Source organism: Danio aesculapii, chromosome 23 (assembly GCF_903798145.1).
Source record: "Danio aesculapii chromosome 23, fDanAes4.1, whole genome shotgun sequence".
Classification (NCBI taxonomy): Eukaryota; Metazoa; Chordata; class Actinopteri; order Cypriniformes; family Danionidae; genus Danio; species Danio aesculapii.
The window spans coordinates 39,490,455-39,504,580 of record NC_079457.1 but is presented as its reverse complement, the minus strand read 5'-3'; the positions used below and the strand labels follow the sequence as shown (position 1 = coordinate 39,504,580).

The 14,126-nt window shown below is 36.6% G+C and overlaps 1 protein-coding gene across 1 annotated transcript; it reads right to left on the bottom strand.

Moving 5' to 3' along the window:
- Positions 1 to 2,888: 2,888 nt before the first annotated feature.
- slc16a7 (solute carrier family 16 member 7) lies at positions 2,889 to 11,090 on the bottom strand. The gene is made up of 5 exons (XM_056450022.1): positions 11,006 to 11,090; positions 10,558 to 10,792; positions 8,246 to 8,389; positions 3,573 to 4,373; positions 2,889 to 3,460 (listed from the first exon to the last, which is right to left on the bottom strand). The coding sequence occupies exons 2-5, from the start codon at positions 10,772 to 10,774 to the stop codon at positions 3,237 to 3,239; spliced, it is 1,386 nt and encodes a 461-aa protein (XP_056305997.1). The 5' UTR covers positions 10,775 to 10,792; positions 11,006 to 11,090; the 3' UTR covers positions 2,889 to 3,236.
- Positions 11,091 to 14,126: the final 3,036 nt, after the last annotated feature.

The following is a 14,126-nucleotide window of genomic DNA, read 5'->3' as shown; positions in this document are numbered from 1 at the left end:
CCCCAATACGACACCAAAAAAAAGCAATTAAATCCAATTTTAAGTACATGATCCTGATTGTTTGAACTTTTGACTGCATTTTCTGCAGTTATGCGCACATATTTCACACACATCTGCAAAAAATGTGACTGAATTCCACATTCAAACAAATGAAAGACTAAAACTAGGTCATTAACAGTTTTAGAAACTGAATAATAATAATTTGAAGGACACATTTTTATGAAGTTTTGAAAAAGCAAAAACCTTAACTCAAATGAATAAAGTAAGCTAATTAAAAGACAATAATATAAATATAAGTTGGACAGATCATTTTGAAAAAAAAATTATTTGAAATTTTTTTAACAAAAAAAAATTCACTTCACTATAGATAAAATATTTGTACCCATCATCAAAAGGCAATTTATGTGCTATAAAATTAAAATAATGAAAAATTTATTTACAAATTTTTGGTAAACCTTTGAGGTAAAATACATTTTTAAAAAGCTGTAATTTGTTACTTAAAATAAATTCAAAAGTGAATTAGTAATAGGAAATAAAAATACTCACTCACTCACCTTCCTTCAGCTTAATCTCTGCTATACCAGCGGAATGAACCGCAGATTTGTTATATGTATAACTGGTGCGTGCTATTCCTGCCACAACCCTCAGTGCTGGGAACAACCTGTACTGTACTTCTAATTCATTTGTTTGCCAAACAGTGTGAATACTGTTTATCCAGCCTGTAATTGTAAAAATTAATTAATACTATTATTTATAATCACACCTCATAAAAACAGCAGAAACACTTTGATTGACATTCTCTCTTTGTACATGTCATCCGTGGGGAAAGCCCCGCCCATTAATGACGATCTCTCCCTCATTACCATAAACAGCCCTGAGTGAGAAGCAGCTGTCTGTCATTAGAGTTTTGAATCTGCCGCTATGCCGACACTTAGGCGTTTATAGCTCCACCCTCTGAAAAAGGGCTGGGAGCACAATCTCATTTGAATTTAAAGTGAGTCATCAAAAAGGCACATTTAAAAAAGCGGTATAAAAGGGGCATAATACAAAAGGGGCATAATAGATCCCCTTTAAAGACGGTAATATAGGTATTAATAATATGTACACAGCACAGCTTGCATGCCAAATGCATTTCAGTCTAAGGAATATGTTTAAATGCATTTCACTCTGAAATAAAGCCTGTATTCCTGTTCATGTGTTAGAGACTAAAAATCTATTGACCATGATGGATCCCTTCAGTTCGCTGATGGTGCTTTGTGATGTAAGAAGTGTGTTGTGAATGTAGAGATACTAAACTAACCACTGATTAAAATCAGTATGTGTATTGTACTTGTGATGACAGATAAATGTTTTATTTCTTAGGACACATTAGTATATTCATTTGTTTTGGTGAATCTTAATGTGTTTTGTTATTGTTAAGTAAGATTAATCTAAAACTAATGAAAATAAACCTTTGGTAATTGAATTAATAAAACACAAATAATAAAACACAAATAAAACTTTTTTATGATTTAATATTAATATTATGGTTCTTCTGAGTGTGCCAGTTTAGGTTCAGTTTAAAACACAATACAGATTTTTTTATTATAATGTGTTAAAAAGTGTCATGTTGGGGGCGTGTCCACAGTTCGCTGATTTAGGGGTGTGTTGCTTCACATGTAAATTAGTTTCGGCTTCCCGCCAACGTAACAAGGGGGCGGGGCCATGAGCTCACCCGCTCTGCGTTTGCAACAGAGTCTGACTGGCAGACTGAGAGGAGCAGGAGTGAGAGGATCCGCATTCAGTCGTACATGTACGACTCGGACAAAGACCAAGCAGAGAGTACAAAATCATATGTGTCTTTGTACAGTTTTACAGCCAACTGTGTGCTAGTTTCAAGTGCCGAGCTTGTACACAGAAACTAATAACCACGCACACTGAATTAACTTTGACTGAGGCACCGGATGCGCCGCTCAAAGCCGCGACACGGCACACCAGACACTCTCTGTGGCGCGGCAGATACATGAAGTGTCCCGAATCGTCGTGCCACGCATTTTTGAATTCTAAACATAGGTTTCTATCAGGGTACACACAACGGCATCTAGCTGTCGACTTGAGTGTACCCTGGTAGAAACCTATGTTTAGAATTCTAAAACGCATGCTAGTTAAGATCACAGGGAGCTTCTGGGATTGCGAGAAATGCAAATGGCTGAAGTATAAGGTAGACTCAATGAGAAGTACACGTTTGCAAACCTACCTAAAGATACAACCAATAATTCCGATTAGAGCGATAATGTGGACAATATTGCTCTTGTGTTGAGCCCAATGAGCCTTGCATCTAAAAATAGAGCTAGGGTGTTCCTTTAGTGATATCTTCGACTCACGCTGAAAATGGCGGACGTGAATCAACAACACATGATGACGCGCCTGTTAATCAATATTGGTGGGCGGGGGCACCGCCGTCCTACGTAAAGTTGCGGTCGATCTGAAAACGGCTCTTATTGGTCCACCATTTTTTATGTTGTTAAATTGAAAAAAAGCACTGGGTGTGCTTATATCACCCCAATATGACGGTCTATACACTATACCTACACATATGTCTGTCCAAACAGCTTGAAAAGTAGATTTTTTACCATAGGAGCCCTTTAAAATAATTACTATAATTATGACTGAAGTAAAAGTTAATACTAATATTTCATTGAATGAACTGAAAAAAGTGCATTGTTAAAATAAAAACAACAGAATAAAACATTTCAATATAAAAATATCACTTGAATTATGTAACGTCACAAGCAAAACCTTATTAATATTTTTATTAAAGTAATACTGTACAATTGAAACTAATAAAAAATAAAGCAATAGATTATATAAACATATTTAAAAAAATAATAACAAGAATAAATGTCTTAATTGAAACTGATTGGTTAATGGTGCCGTTTAGTTTTAAAAATTTCCATCAAACTATAGACCTACACTCACTTATTTCATATAATTAAAGCACTGTGGTTATCATTATACTTTGTGCTCATTTATCAAGTGATAAAGATTTCCAGAGAGGGTGTCAGGATTAATATTATGTACCTAAGACCTTGATTAGCTTGTTCAGATGAGTTTGATTAAGGGGTCCGAGCTAAACTCTGCAGGACACCAGCTCTCCAGGAACAAGTTTGGTGACCCCTGTTCTAGATAGATGGAATTGATAGATGGAAGTTTCTAAAAGAAGAGGACAGATTCAATGCTCTTTGCAGCTCAAGTCTTCAAGCTTCCTCCTTAGTACTACGTTTGATCTCTTCTTCAATGGCGGGAAGTTCTTTGGCTGAGAACATCTGTAGCTCTCCTGCATTTCTCTGTTTCTCCTCCTTTTCCAACCATCTGTAGTTGTAATAGTTCATGATGAAGAGGAAGACACCTCCCGCCAGCATCATCATGCCACAAGCAAAGTACATGTATTTATAATCCATAAAGATGTCAACCAGTAAACCTAAGAAAGAGATCTGTGAATGAACTTTGAGCTTTTCACAATACTTCTTGTTATTGTTAATAAAAGTCCTGAACATTATAACAGAGAGAGGTGGACCAATTTTTGGACTCACCAGATATTGGTGGCCCCAGCAGGACGGGCCCACACTCAATAATCGTAGCAAGTCCAACTGCACTGGAGAACCTTTGAGCTCCAACCAAATCCATGAGTACCTCAAACAAAAGAGCGCAAACCATGCCAAAAGCTAGGCCAAATAACACAGCGTAAACCACCAGGCCTATGTAACCTGGTAAAAGTGGGCACATTAAATGGCACAAACCATTATATGTCACAGCAAAACTGAAGAAATACTGGATCTTGGGCCTGATCCATCTGGTGTTGGCGACCAAACCAGTTCCTGGGCGTGCAAACATGTCTACAAGAGCAAATATAGAGAGCAGGAATGCTGCAGAGTACTCGTCTACTCCCTGATGCTTGGCATATGGTGCCAAGAAGACCACAGGGGCAAAAAATCCAAAAAACATGAGCACATTCCCTACAAGATAGATGAGGAAGCCTCTGTGCTTGAAGAGGGAGATGTCTATGAATTGGCTGAGCTTTGAGAAGCAGCCCGAGGGTTTGGACTCGTCTTGTCTAGTTCTGATGTTGTTGTCTTCAGTGGTATTGCTCGCTGGGGTTTTGATGGGTCTCATTAGAGATCCAGCTATGCAGCAGTTGAGCAGCACTCCTCCGAGTATGAAGAAGCTTCCTCGCCATCCAAACTGGTCAAAGAGAAACTGGTTGACTGGAGCCAGGGTGGACAGGAAGACTGGGCTGCCCGCCATTGCTATGCCATTTGCCATTGGCCTTTTTACAAGGAAGTACTTGCCAATTATTGTAAGAGCTGGCTGCAGGTTAAAAGCCAAGCCAAAGCCTGTAAAACAAAAGCAGTTTTATGTGCAGTAGTTAACATTTGACAAGAATAGATATCTTGATGGCATATTGCTCTAGTAAAAGTTCATTACTTGAGTAAAGGTTTAAAAAGGTATTTTCAAAAACTGCACAAAATATCCAGTCTCACTTTATATTAGGTAGCTTTAACTTCTGGGCAAAGCGAGGCTTCATAAAACACTGAAAGAGTCGAAGCAAATGTATCGAAGCTTCGAAATCCCACTCTACAGTGACACCTACAGTAGTGGTCATTCATGTATTGCTCTGGAACAGCTTCAGCAAAGAAACAGTTAGGCAAATTGAGGTTGAGGTTTCAAATCATTTAGGCTCAATCCCCTTCCTCTTGGCCCTTAAAACCGAGTGTTAAGGGCAAGGGCTTCAAAATTTACCCGTAAGAATTGGGACACCACTAAAACACCTGCACATGTCATCATATGTCATCGCGATCTCTTGCTTCAGAGAGATCAGAGATCAGACTGTCTGAGATCAGACGACCGCGATTGCTGTAGTTATTACAGTTGTGTTATTTTTTGGTATTTATCTTCAAGAAATCACTGAAGGCATATATGATGTTATTAAAACGATCCAATGTGGCAATAAGATCGTAACTGTACTGTGCATGTACACAGTCGCCATATTCATCTATGTAAACACACCAAAACAACATTAACTAAGGCTTAAATCTGAAAGTGTACAGTGTTTAAAACTATTGATTCATCTATAAAAGAGTCGACTCATAGTGCTTCAAACGAGTCGTCTTGATAACGAGTCATTAGATGTTTCGTGATGACGCGGCTACGAAACACAAGTAGTTGCACGCACAAACCCGGGAGATTTGAAACCTGCGGCCCCGCCCACTAACACAGAAAAAAGGCCCCACACACACACAGAGACGCACACAGACACCGGTCGAATGAAGTCACGCTGTGCAGATGGATATTATTGACAGTCTAATTAAAGATGAAACCTCAGCAATATAGCCCAGCCTTGAGCAGATCGAGTGCTTCTGGAAATTACATGCTTCAAGACAAGACAAGACTTCATCGGTTTGTAAAAGGAAGGATCAGCAAAGACTGTCAGAACATGGATCAGTGCATCATGAATCAGTTTCTTCCCCGTGTAAGTACGTGCGATTGTTGCCTCGTTTACTCTAGCTTGCAAATTATGTATTTAGTTGTGTTTTGTTACTTGTAACCGTGTGTACTGTATCAGGTTAACTCTTTATTTTCTCATATCGCGTGTAAAACCACGTTGAAAACACGACACGTGCTGCTTTGTTTACGGATCGCCAGCTCTTCCAACACACATGCAACGGTCAAGTTTCAAAATATTTCAGCTCAGATTCAAGGGAGCTGTCTAAATTGCACTCAGCAAGCTGAACTGGTGCTCTAGTCTAGGCGAACGGTGAGTGTGTGTGTGTGTGTGTGTGTGTGTGTGTGTGTGTGTTGCGCAGGGCCGGTTCAGCAAGCTGAACTGCCGCTCTAGGTTAAGGACGATCACGCCGCCCTCAACCCGAAAGTGAAAACGAAAGTGACCCGTTAGACCCGTTTTTTTAAGTCCATCGTCTGTATTTACATTCACCAACTGGCAGCCAAAATCCACACCTTACACTATGAAGCATGTATGCACTGTGACTACTTTTATATTGTTGATTAGCTGCTGGGCATTTCACTCTGTCTCGCGCTGAAGGCTGTCAGTTTCGACCAATCACAACAGGCTGTCATCGGTCCAATCAGCGCAGATTAGCTTCGCGCTGAGGACGGGTTTGGGTACAAATGAATCGCTGAACGAATCATATGGGAGTCGCTGGGATAATTAGGTAAAAATAAATGCAGATTATAAGACCATGAAAGTGTTTTTTGACCTTGCATGCATATTAGACTGTTGTTGGAGACCCTTAAAACCTAAATATGACCCTATTTCATGTATAATATGGGCTCTTTAACATTATAGCAGACACTGTAAACAGCTCATTCCCAGTCACTAGTCTATTCTGACAGGGTATTCGAGAGTCATCGAGTGTCAGAATGTTGTTGGACTGCTATTCCAGAGTTATTATTAGGGATTATAGATAACAAAATTTTGCATTTTTTTATTTTTTATTTTAAGGATGACAGTAGAACACGAACGCGGTTATGAATGTGTTAAAACGTGTTTGTTTGTTGTAAAAATTCGTAATAATGACAAAAAAATACTCATTTGTGGATCTTCTTCCGTGTGTAGTTGTGGCTGGTGTATTCTGGGAAATTTTCTTACCCCTTGGTTTCAAGTGTGGTCCTGAAAAATCTTTGTTCGAAGGGGTATCTACCTCTTGCCCTTAGCCCTACGCCTTCAAGCTAAAGAGAATTGGGACACCCCTACCCCTTCACGGGCACGCGCAAAACGAGGGGTAAGGGGAAGGGCTAAGGGGTAGAATTGGGATTGGGCCTTAGTGAAGCGGTGAGAGCTCATGACTAGCATACAGAGATAATGGGTTAGAATCCAGGGTTGTGCAGCTGTACATGTTAGTTTTAAACGCTCTTTTCTTGCAACATGTTTTGTTTTAACATTGGTCTGTCATCCGAATGAACACTTTGTAAATAAATGTGTCTTGTTTTGGTTTTAAAACAGTAACATTATTAAAATACATCAATTCACAATTTCAGACTAATTGTCCAAGTCAAGATTTGAACTCGGGCCATTTGCCACACAATAACTTTGATCCACTAGGCTACATGAGACAGAGTTTTTCTGGCACTGTCAGTCAAGCGTAGTTTCGCCAAGTCTCGAAACACTTCTAAAATTGACCGATGCTTTGAATCTCTTTAGTCACATAACCTGGTGTTTCGAAACACCTTAGTCACGTGACCTTTGTGTTTTAAATCACCTTAGTCACATGACCTGGGTGTTTCAGATCATGCTTCAGTGGAGAGTTTCTAAACACTTGCGCTTCTGGATCTCGACACTGTGTCGAAGCGTCAGTTTAATGTCAGCCATCCCTACCCTTCAGAGGGCGATATATCCTGTTTGGAATGCACTGTGTGATTTCTAAATAGACAATTATGTGCAGATGTATGCAGGCTAAGTTTTATAAAATCTCTGTTTATTTGCATTACACTCTTCAATTTCTAGAGAATGTTCATTTTCAGTAGGCATGTACTTGCATATGTGTGATGTGGCCATGTCAGTATGGACCAAAATGGCTGCGGAGTGAATCAATGCCTCCCTTTTTATGCCTATAGTTTAAAGTTATGTGTCTAAGTAAAATGTTAATTTTATTTTTTTAAATAACAGAAACTGTGGCATGCTTTCAGACATATCTATATTCAAATTAGACATCACAATACATGCATTTTAACTTCAAAAGGATTAAGCAATCAACATTTGTTGGATTAATGTAAAATATTAAGGCAGCTTTGAAGGCAAAAATAGGGTTCAAACCTGATACTAATAAAGTAGCCAGAGAGTGTATTTAAGAAAATGCAGTTCTGTCTTGGCTTACAAAATATCATGGTTTACTTGTTACTAAACAAAAAATATATATTTTAGTGATTTAATTCAAAAAATAGTTCCGTAGAACAATTTCTTCATGAATTGAACAGTTTTGTATCTTGGATTGGATCCCATGAATGGCATGTTTTTCTGAACTGTAGAACAAAAAGACCAGAGATTCAACACCGCTTGAATTATCACTGAATATTCTTTGACCAAACAGACGGCTTTGACCTTCAGTTTGTAATAATCAAACACGCACACAGGGGAGGAACCACAGCACACTGAGATAGACCAATGAGAATCTAGCATGTTTTTAGGAGAACCTTGTGACATGGGAATAGATTGTGATCAATCTGAATAATGAAATATTGAATTGAGTACCTCCAATGACTCCAACGCATAAATACAAATGCAAAATGCTGGAGCCAAAAGAAGCCGTTACCATAGCAACCCCAACCATAAGCCCACCAACAATCACCACAGGGCGGCTCCCATAGCGGTTAACCAAAATACTGCTCACAGGTCCTATAAGGAGAGAGAGCAAGAGAGAGAAAATGCATAGCCCTTATTATGTGTCATGAACTCATTAAACGTTGACCTGTAAATAAAACCTTGGAATGAGATCATGCAAAATACCAAACTACACTACAATAACCCGTCAGAGGTCATTGTGAAACCATGAGGACAAAGTAATCTTTGATTTTGGTTCCTCTTGTTATTTGGTTACTCTAGCAAACTTTGATCTCTACTTGAACGTGGGAGTACCTGGAAAGCAAAGCAGTGGCAACACTTTCCAAAGATTATGTGCACTCACACTCAAAAATGAAATAATCCAATTTGAAAATAATGTTTCAGTAAAATGTTAATATTTGTTGTATTTTTTTTAAAGGCATGGTTAAATCCCTTTCTGAATTTTAACTTAATTTGTAATCTAGAGCTTTTTCCCCCAGGAAATTACAATTGGTAATAATTACAGTTTATTAATAGTAATTTAGTTTACATAATAATTTTCTTTGTGATTGAAAAAGTAGGAGTAGTAAAATTGTTCTGAAGTTAAAACTATTGTGTTGTCTAAAATTTAAATAATCATTTTTGGGGAAAATGGCAGTTTTTTTGTTATTCTGGGCTGGATAATTATGAATTCATGCTTTAAACCAGTGTTTCCCAAAATGGTGAAAATCATATATGTTATTAAACTATTAGAATTACCATACTTTATTCAGAACCTACAGAAGGTAAAAATAGTATTTAATCGTAACATAAAAAAACAACATGCAAAAAAAGCTATTAGCCTTTCGGTTCTTTTTTTGTATTGGATTGCGACCCCTAGGGTTATTACGCTGGATAACTTACACAGCAATAGTGTTCGTTTCAGTAAATTGATTATACGGCACAATGTTATACTTTGACACCTTTACGGCACTTATGTACATTAAAAAAAAAACATGACTGAACATGGAGTCCAATCTCCAAGTGGCAGTCTCCAAAATAAACCAAGAATAATCTTGTGCTGTAAACATTGTGCCCACCATTCTCATTAAGTGAGGTTACTATTAAATGAAACAAATGAATAATGACCTACAGTTGAAGTCAGAATTATTTGCCCCCCCCCCCCTTTGATTTTTATTTAATTTTATTTTTTTAATATTTCTCAAATGATGTTTAACAGAGCAAGGAAATTCTTCTGGAGAAAGTCTTATTTGTTTTATTTCACCTAGAATAAAAACAGTTTCTAAGTTTAAAAAAAACATTTAAGGTCAATATTATTAGCCCCTTTAAGCTATATATTTTCTCAATAGTCAACAGAACAAACCATCATTATACAATAACTTGCCTAATTATCCTAACCTGCCTAGTTAACCTAATTAATCTAGTTAAGCCATAAATGTCACTTTAAGCTGTATAGAAGTGTCGGTACACAATGTTATGTACTGTCATCATGCAAAGATAAAATAAATCAGTTATTAGTTATTATTGCATCACATACCACCCCACTTTTCCAGTTGTACGCATTTGTTTACAGGGAGGAAAATAACTGTATATAAACAGTTGAAGTCAGTATTATTAGCCCTGCTGAATTATTAGTGATTCTTTATATTTTTCCCCAATTTCTGTTTAACGGGAAGATTTTTTTCAACACGTTTCTAAACATAATAGTTTTATTAACTAATTTCTAATAACTGATTTACTTTACATAAGTAAATTAATTAATTAATTAATTAAAGTATTCAATCCATTGTAGCTGTTAGCCTGTCACAGTTTAAGATAATTTACTGACGTCACTCAAAAATTTGTGAGACCTAAAAAAAAAATGGCCTTTTTTTCAACTGTCAACACACCTTATATAATATTCATACGTTTTTTTTTTCATTGTGTCAACTGAAGATTAAACTTCTCCACGCTTTCATTCACAAACACTGGCACTGTTAATATGGAACGTGATTGAATGGTAATTATGTACTTTTTTTTTCTTATTTTAATAAATACTACGACATGATTTGCTACAATTAATTAGTCTATTTTGGCAGCATATTAAGCGACTAGCTCAGCCAGTTTTTGGTAAAATTAAATAGCCTATTCCACACAAAAATAGAGCTGAAATGTGCCGCTCTCTCAGGGAAAAGAGAGAGAGGCGTTTGGTCACATCAGTAAAGTCATCATGCCAAATTGAGTACTCTAAACCCATTTCTAACCTCCTGCATACATGGTCGCCAGCATGATGGAGGAGACCCAGGCGATTTGGCTGTAGGAGATAGAGAAGTAGTCCTGGATTTCTTTGAAGTAGATGGTGAGGGATTTGGGGAAGGCGTAGGAGAAGCCGATGGAGATAAATGATCCAAACACCACAGCCCAACCCCAGCCTCCATCTGGAGGGGTGTAGCCCAGGTTTGTGCTGGCTGAAGGGGGCATGCTTCGTGGTGTGCTCCCCTATAAGAGGAAAAAAGAAATAAATAAAATCTGCTGTAAGCTGCATTTCATTAGCTAACCAAATATCTGTCTGCCTTCGCTTTAGTATAAAGTTCCTTAACTCTTTGTACATAATATAATTCCCTATTAAGTCAATATGCATTTGTTTTGATTGATATCTTGGTAAATGATACAAATTATGAAAGTAATGCGACACAAAATGAGTGACCTTACCTTTCTACACGAGCTGGCAGAGCTTTCAGATGGCTACATGTTCATTTCGCAAACTTTTGTTCTTATCAGGTGCTTTTCTTGTAATTCTCAGTATGACGTGGAGTGACATGCTCGTTTTAGAGAGAGGGAGAGAGAGAGAGAGAGACTGAAAGTACATTTAAAGTTCTACCAGCTCTGAACATGTTAGTACACAGTTTAAAATAAACCAAAATAAAGAAAATTTGTACATTTATAATTAAATTTAGGACTTGCAAGTCAGTGTTTTTTGTATCTACTATTATAGTATTACTAAATTAGTCTCTTTTTTTAACAAATACTTTATGCATATATAATCTTGTGACATATGTACTGTCGTTTTATTATTGTCAGGAAACAAAGAGGGGAAAACAAGACAGGAGGCAATGTAAATCAAAGAATATTTGATAAACTTGGGTGCTACTGGTTAAATTAGTATTGTATATAACAAAGTGGAGGATACACTTAAAGGGTTAGTTCACCCAAAAGTGAAAATTCAGTCATTAATTACTCACCCTCATGTCGTTCCAATCCTTTGACAAATTCGTTCACCTTAAAGATATTTTATTTGAAATCTGAGAGCTCCCTTATCCTCTCTATACTGCTAGGTTCTCAACTAGTTTAAAGTCCAGAAAGAAACATCCTAAAAACAGACCATGGTCTGTTTCATAAGGAGGTTCAACCAACTTGGAGTTTAAACTTGAACTCTGAGTTGATTTACCGAGAGATTAAAGAGTTTTCGGTTTCAGAATAGCGGATCTGAGTTAGGTCAATCAACTTTGAGTAGACCAACTCAGAGTTAAGCACGCACACCCTAACTATAAAAAGACATTATCAATGGAGCGCAGATATTACGAGTGACTATGGCAACATCTTTAAAAAGAGATCACCATGTCCTTCTTCATCTGAACTTGATGTGCTCATGCAGAGTTATAGCAAATATGAGCATATATTTTAAAAAGCAACACCACTGCATCAGGGAAATGGAGACAGTTAGCGTGGGAAAACAGCTGCTCAAATTAATGCGTAATTTTACATTTAAAGTATCTAAATATTTAAGTATAATAAAATAAGTAATGTTATGCGTGATGTTTATCATTTTTTTTTACACACGTTCCCACTTTTATACACGTTTTAATAGATTTAAAAGTGCACTTGTGTCTGCCTTTTTTATTGATCAAGTGAAAGAGGTTGATATGACATTTAGAATGTAAGCAGAACTAAACTATAGTTTTTAAAAGGAATAATAATCCCATTAATCTAGTTAGTACATGTCCCTGTCGAAGGTCAGTGAATTTAAGATAATTATTTATTAAAAAGGACAAGCCATTTTCGTACGTGACTTTGTTCTTTGTGTGACTGAAATGTAGGCAATAGCTATTTTTCCATCCAAATGTGTTAATTAAATTTATGTGCAAAACTGGAATATCGCATAAAAGATGTGCGAATAAAGCAGCGTTTCCATCTAGCGAGTCCAAGAGAACAAAATCATCACTTCCTGATTAAACGGGTGCCAAATATCAACAGTAAAAACAGAATTTACTGCGGTAGAAGAAGCTGCGTCAATCTTATCTTTATTTAATAAATGTACTTGCGCCTCAGAAGACAATGCTGACACACAATGAACACTTGGGGGCGTTTGAAGCCATGAGATGCAGAGAACAGATGCTCTTGACACGTTACAGACGCTCTGAAGGTCATTAAAAATATAATAACATTAATACTGAAATGGTTAAGGCGTTTTAGAATGACCAAAACAACATTTCAGATGTGGTACAGTGTGCTCGGCCTGCTGATTTGTCTTTTCACACATATTTTCATCATCATTTGATCTCATAAAACAAACCTTTTTTTAATGCACAAACTGTAAATTGTTCAGTAAAAGTGTTTCCATCGTAGTTTATGCGGATCTTTTATATCGAATAAAGTTTATCCAACTCAGTTATGCACGTTTTTTATGCGTATTTTTAAAAGTTATGTGCATCATGACATTTCCATCAAACGTTTTCTAATGCGCATCTCCAAAATGAGCATTAAAATAGGTGGGTGGAAAGGAGGGGAGACCGACAGAAACTCAGAGTTTAGAGAATAAAACCTGCTCCTGACCAGATTAGGTTCACAGAGTAAGTTACCACGGTATAACTGACTCTGAGTTAAAGTTACCTCTTTTTCAGAAACAGGCTAGACTTAACCTGCTTTCTTGAGTTTAACAAACCTGCCATTTTGAAACGCAAAACCCAGAGTTTCTCTCATTTCAGGGTTAAAATACTCTGAGTTTTCACTCTGAAACGGGCCCCATATTCTGCGGTTCGATGTAAATATTATAAAGCAACAGTTTTTCAGTATAGGGTGCATGTTAATGAGAGCGCTGCTGCTACCTTGCATGTACCTGTGCTTTGATTCAGATTATATTCTACTCAGACATACGCAGATAAAGTCATTAAAGGGCTGTGCAATATAACAAATAATGTATGGACAAAATAAAAAAATCTATTGTTTCATACTAAGCTCTGCCTGTCCTTTATTAATGTGTAAAATAACTTAGACAAGAGAAATATTTGACACTAATATTGAAATGCAAACAGAAATATAAATAACGGAATCGTGAGAAAATTGCAATCTTGTTCACATTTTACATCTCACACAGCAATGTTTTATTTTAATTTCATGTTGGTCCTGTAATCATTAGTTATTAAACAGTGGTTTATATTTGATTAATATGTATTTTATATTTCTACACTTTTAATCAAACGTTTGCCCTAAGGTTCAACGTAAATGAGAAATATGATCACATTTGAACAAGTATATTTCTAAGTATACAGTAGCCTATATGTGGTCAATATAATATACCCCGGTAGATTACTACAATATTTTGGTAAATTCAATCAATTAATAGTGTGTATATATATATATATATATATATATATATATATATATATATATATATATATATATATATATATATAATTGATTAAATTTGCAGAAATAGTAATATACCGTGATATGAGATGACTTTTATTGTGACATAAGATTTTTGTGATCTCGCCCAGCTGTAGTAATTTTTGTTATACGTCTTCACAAATCACCGAAGACATATGGTCTGTTT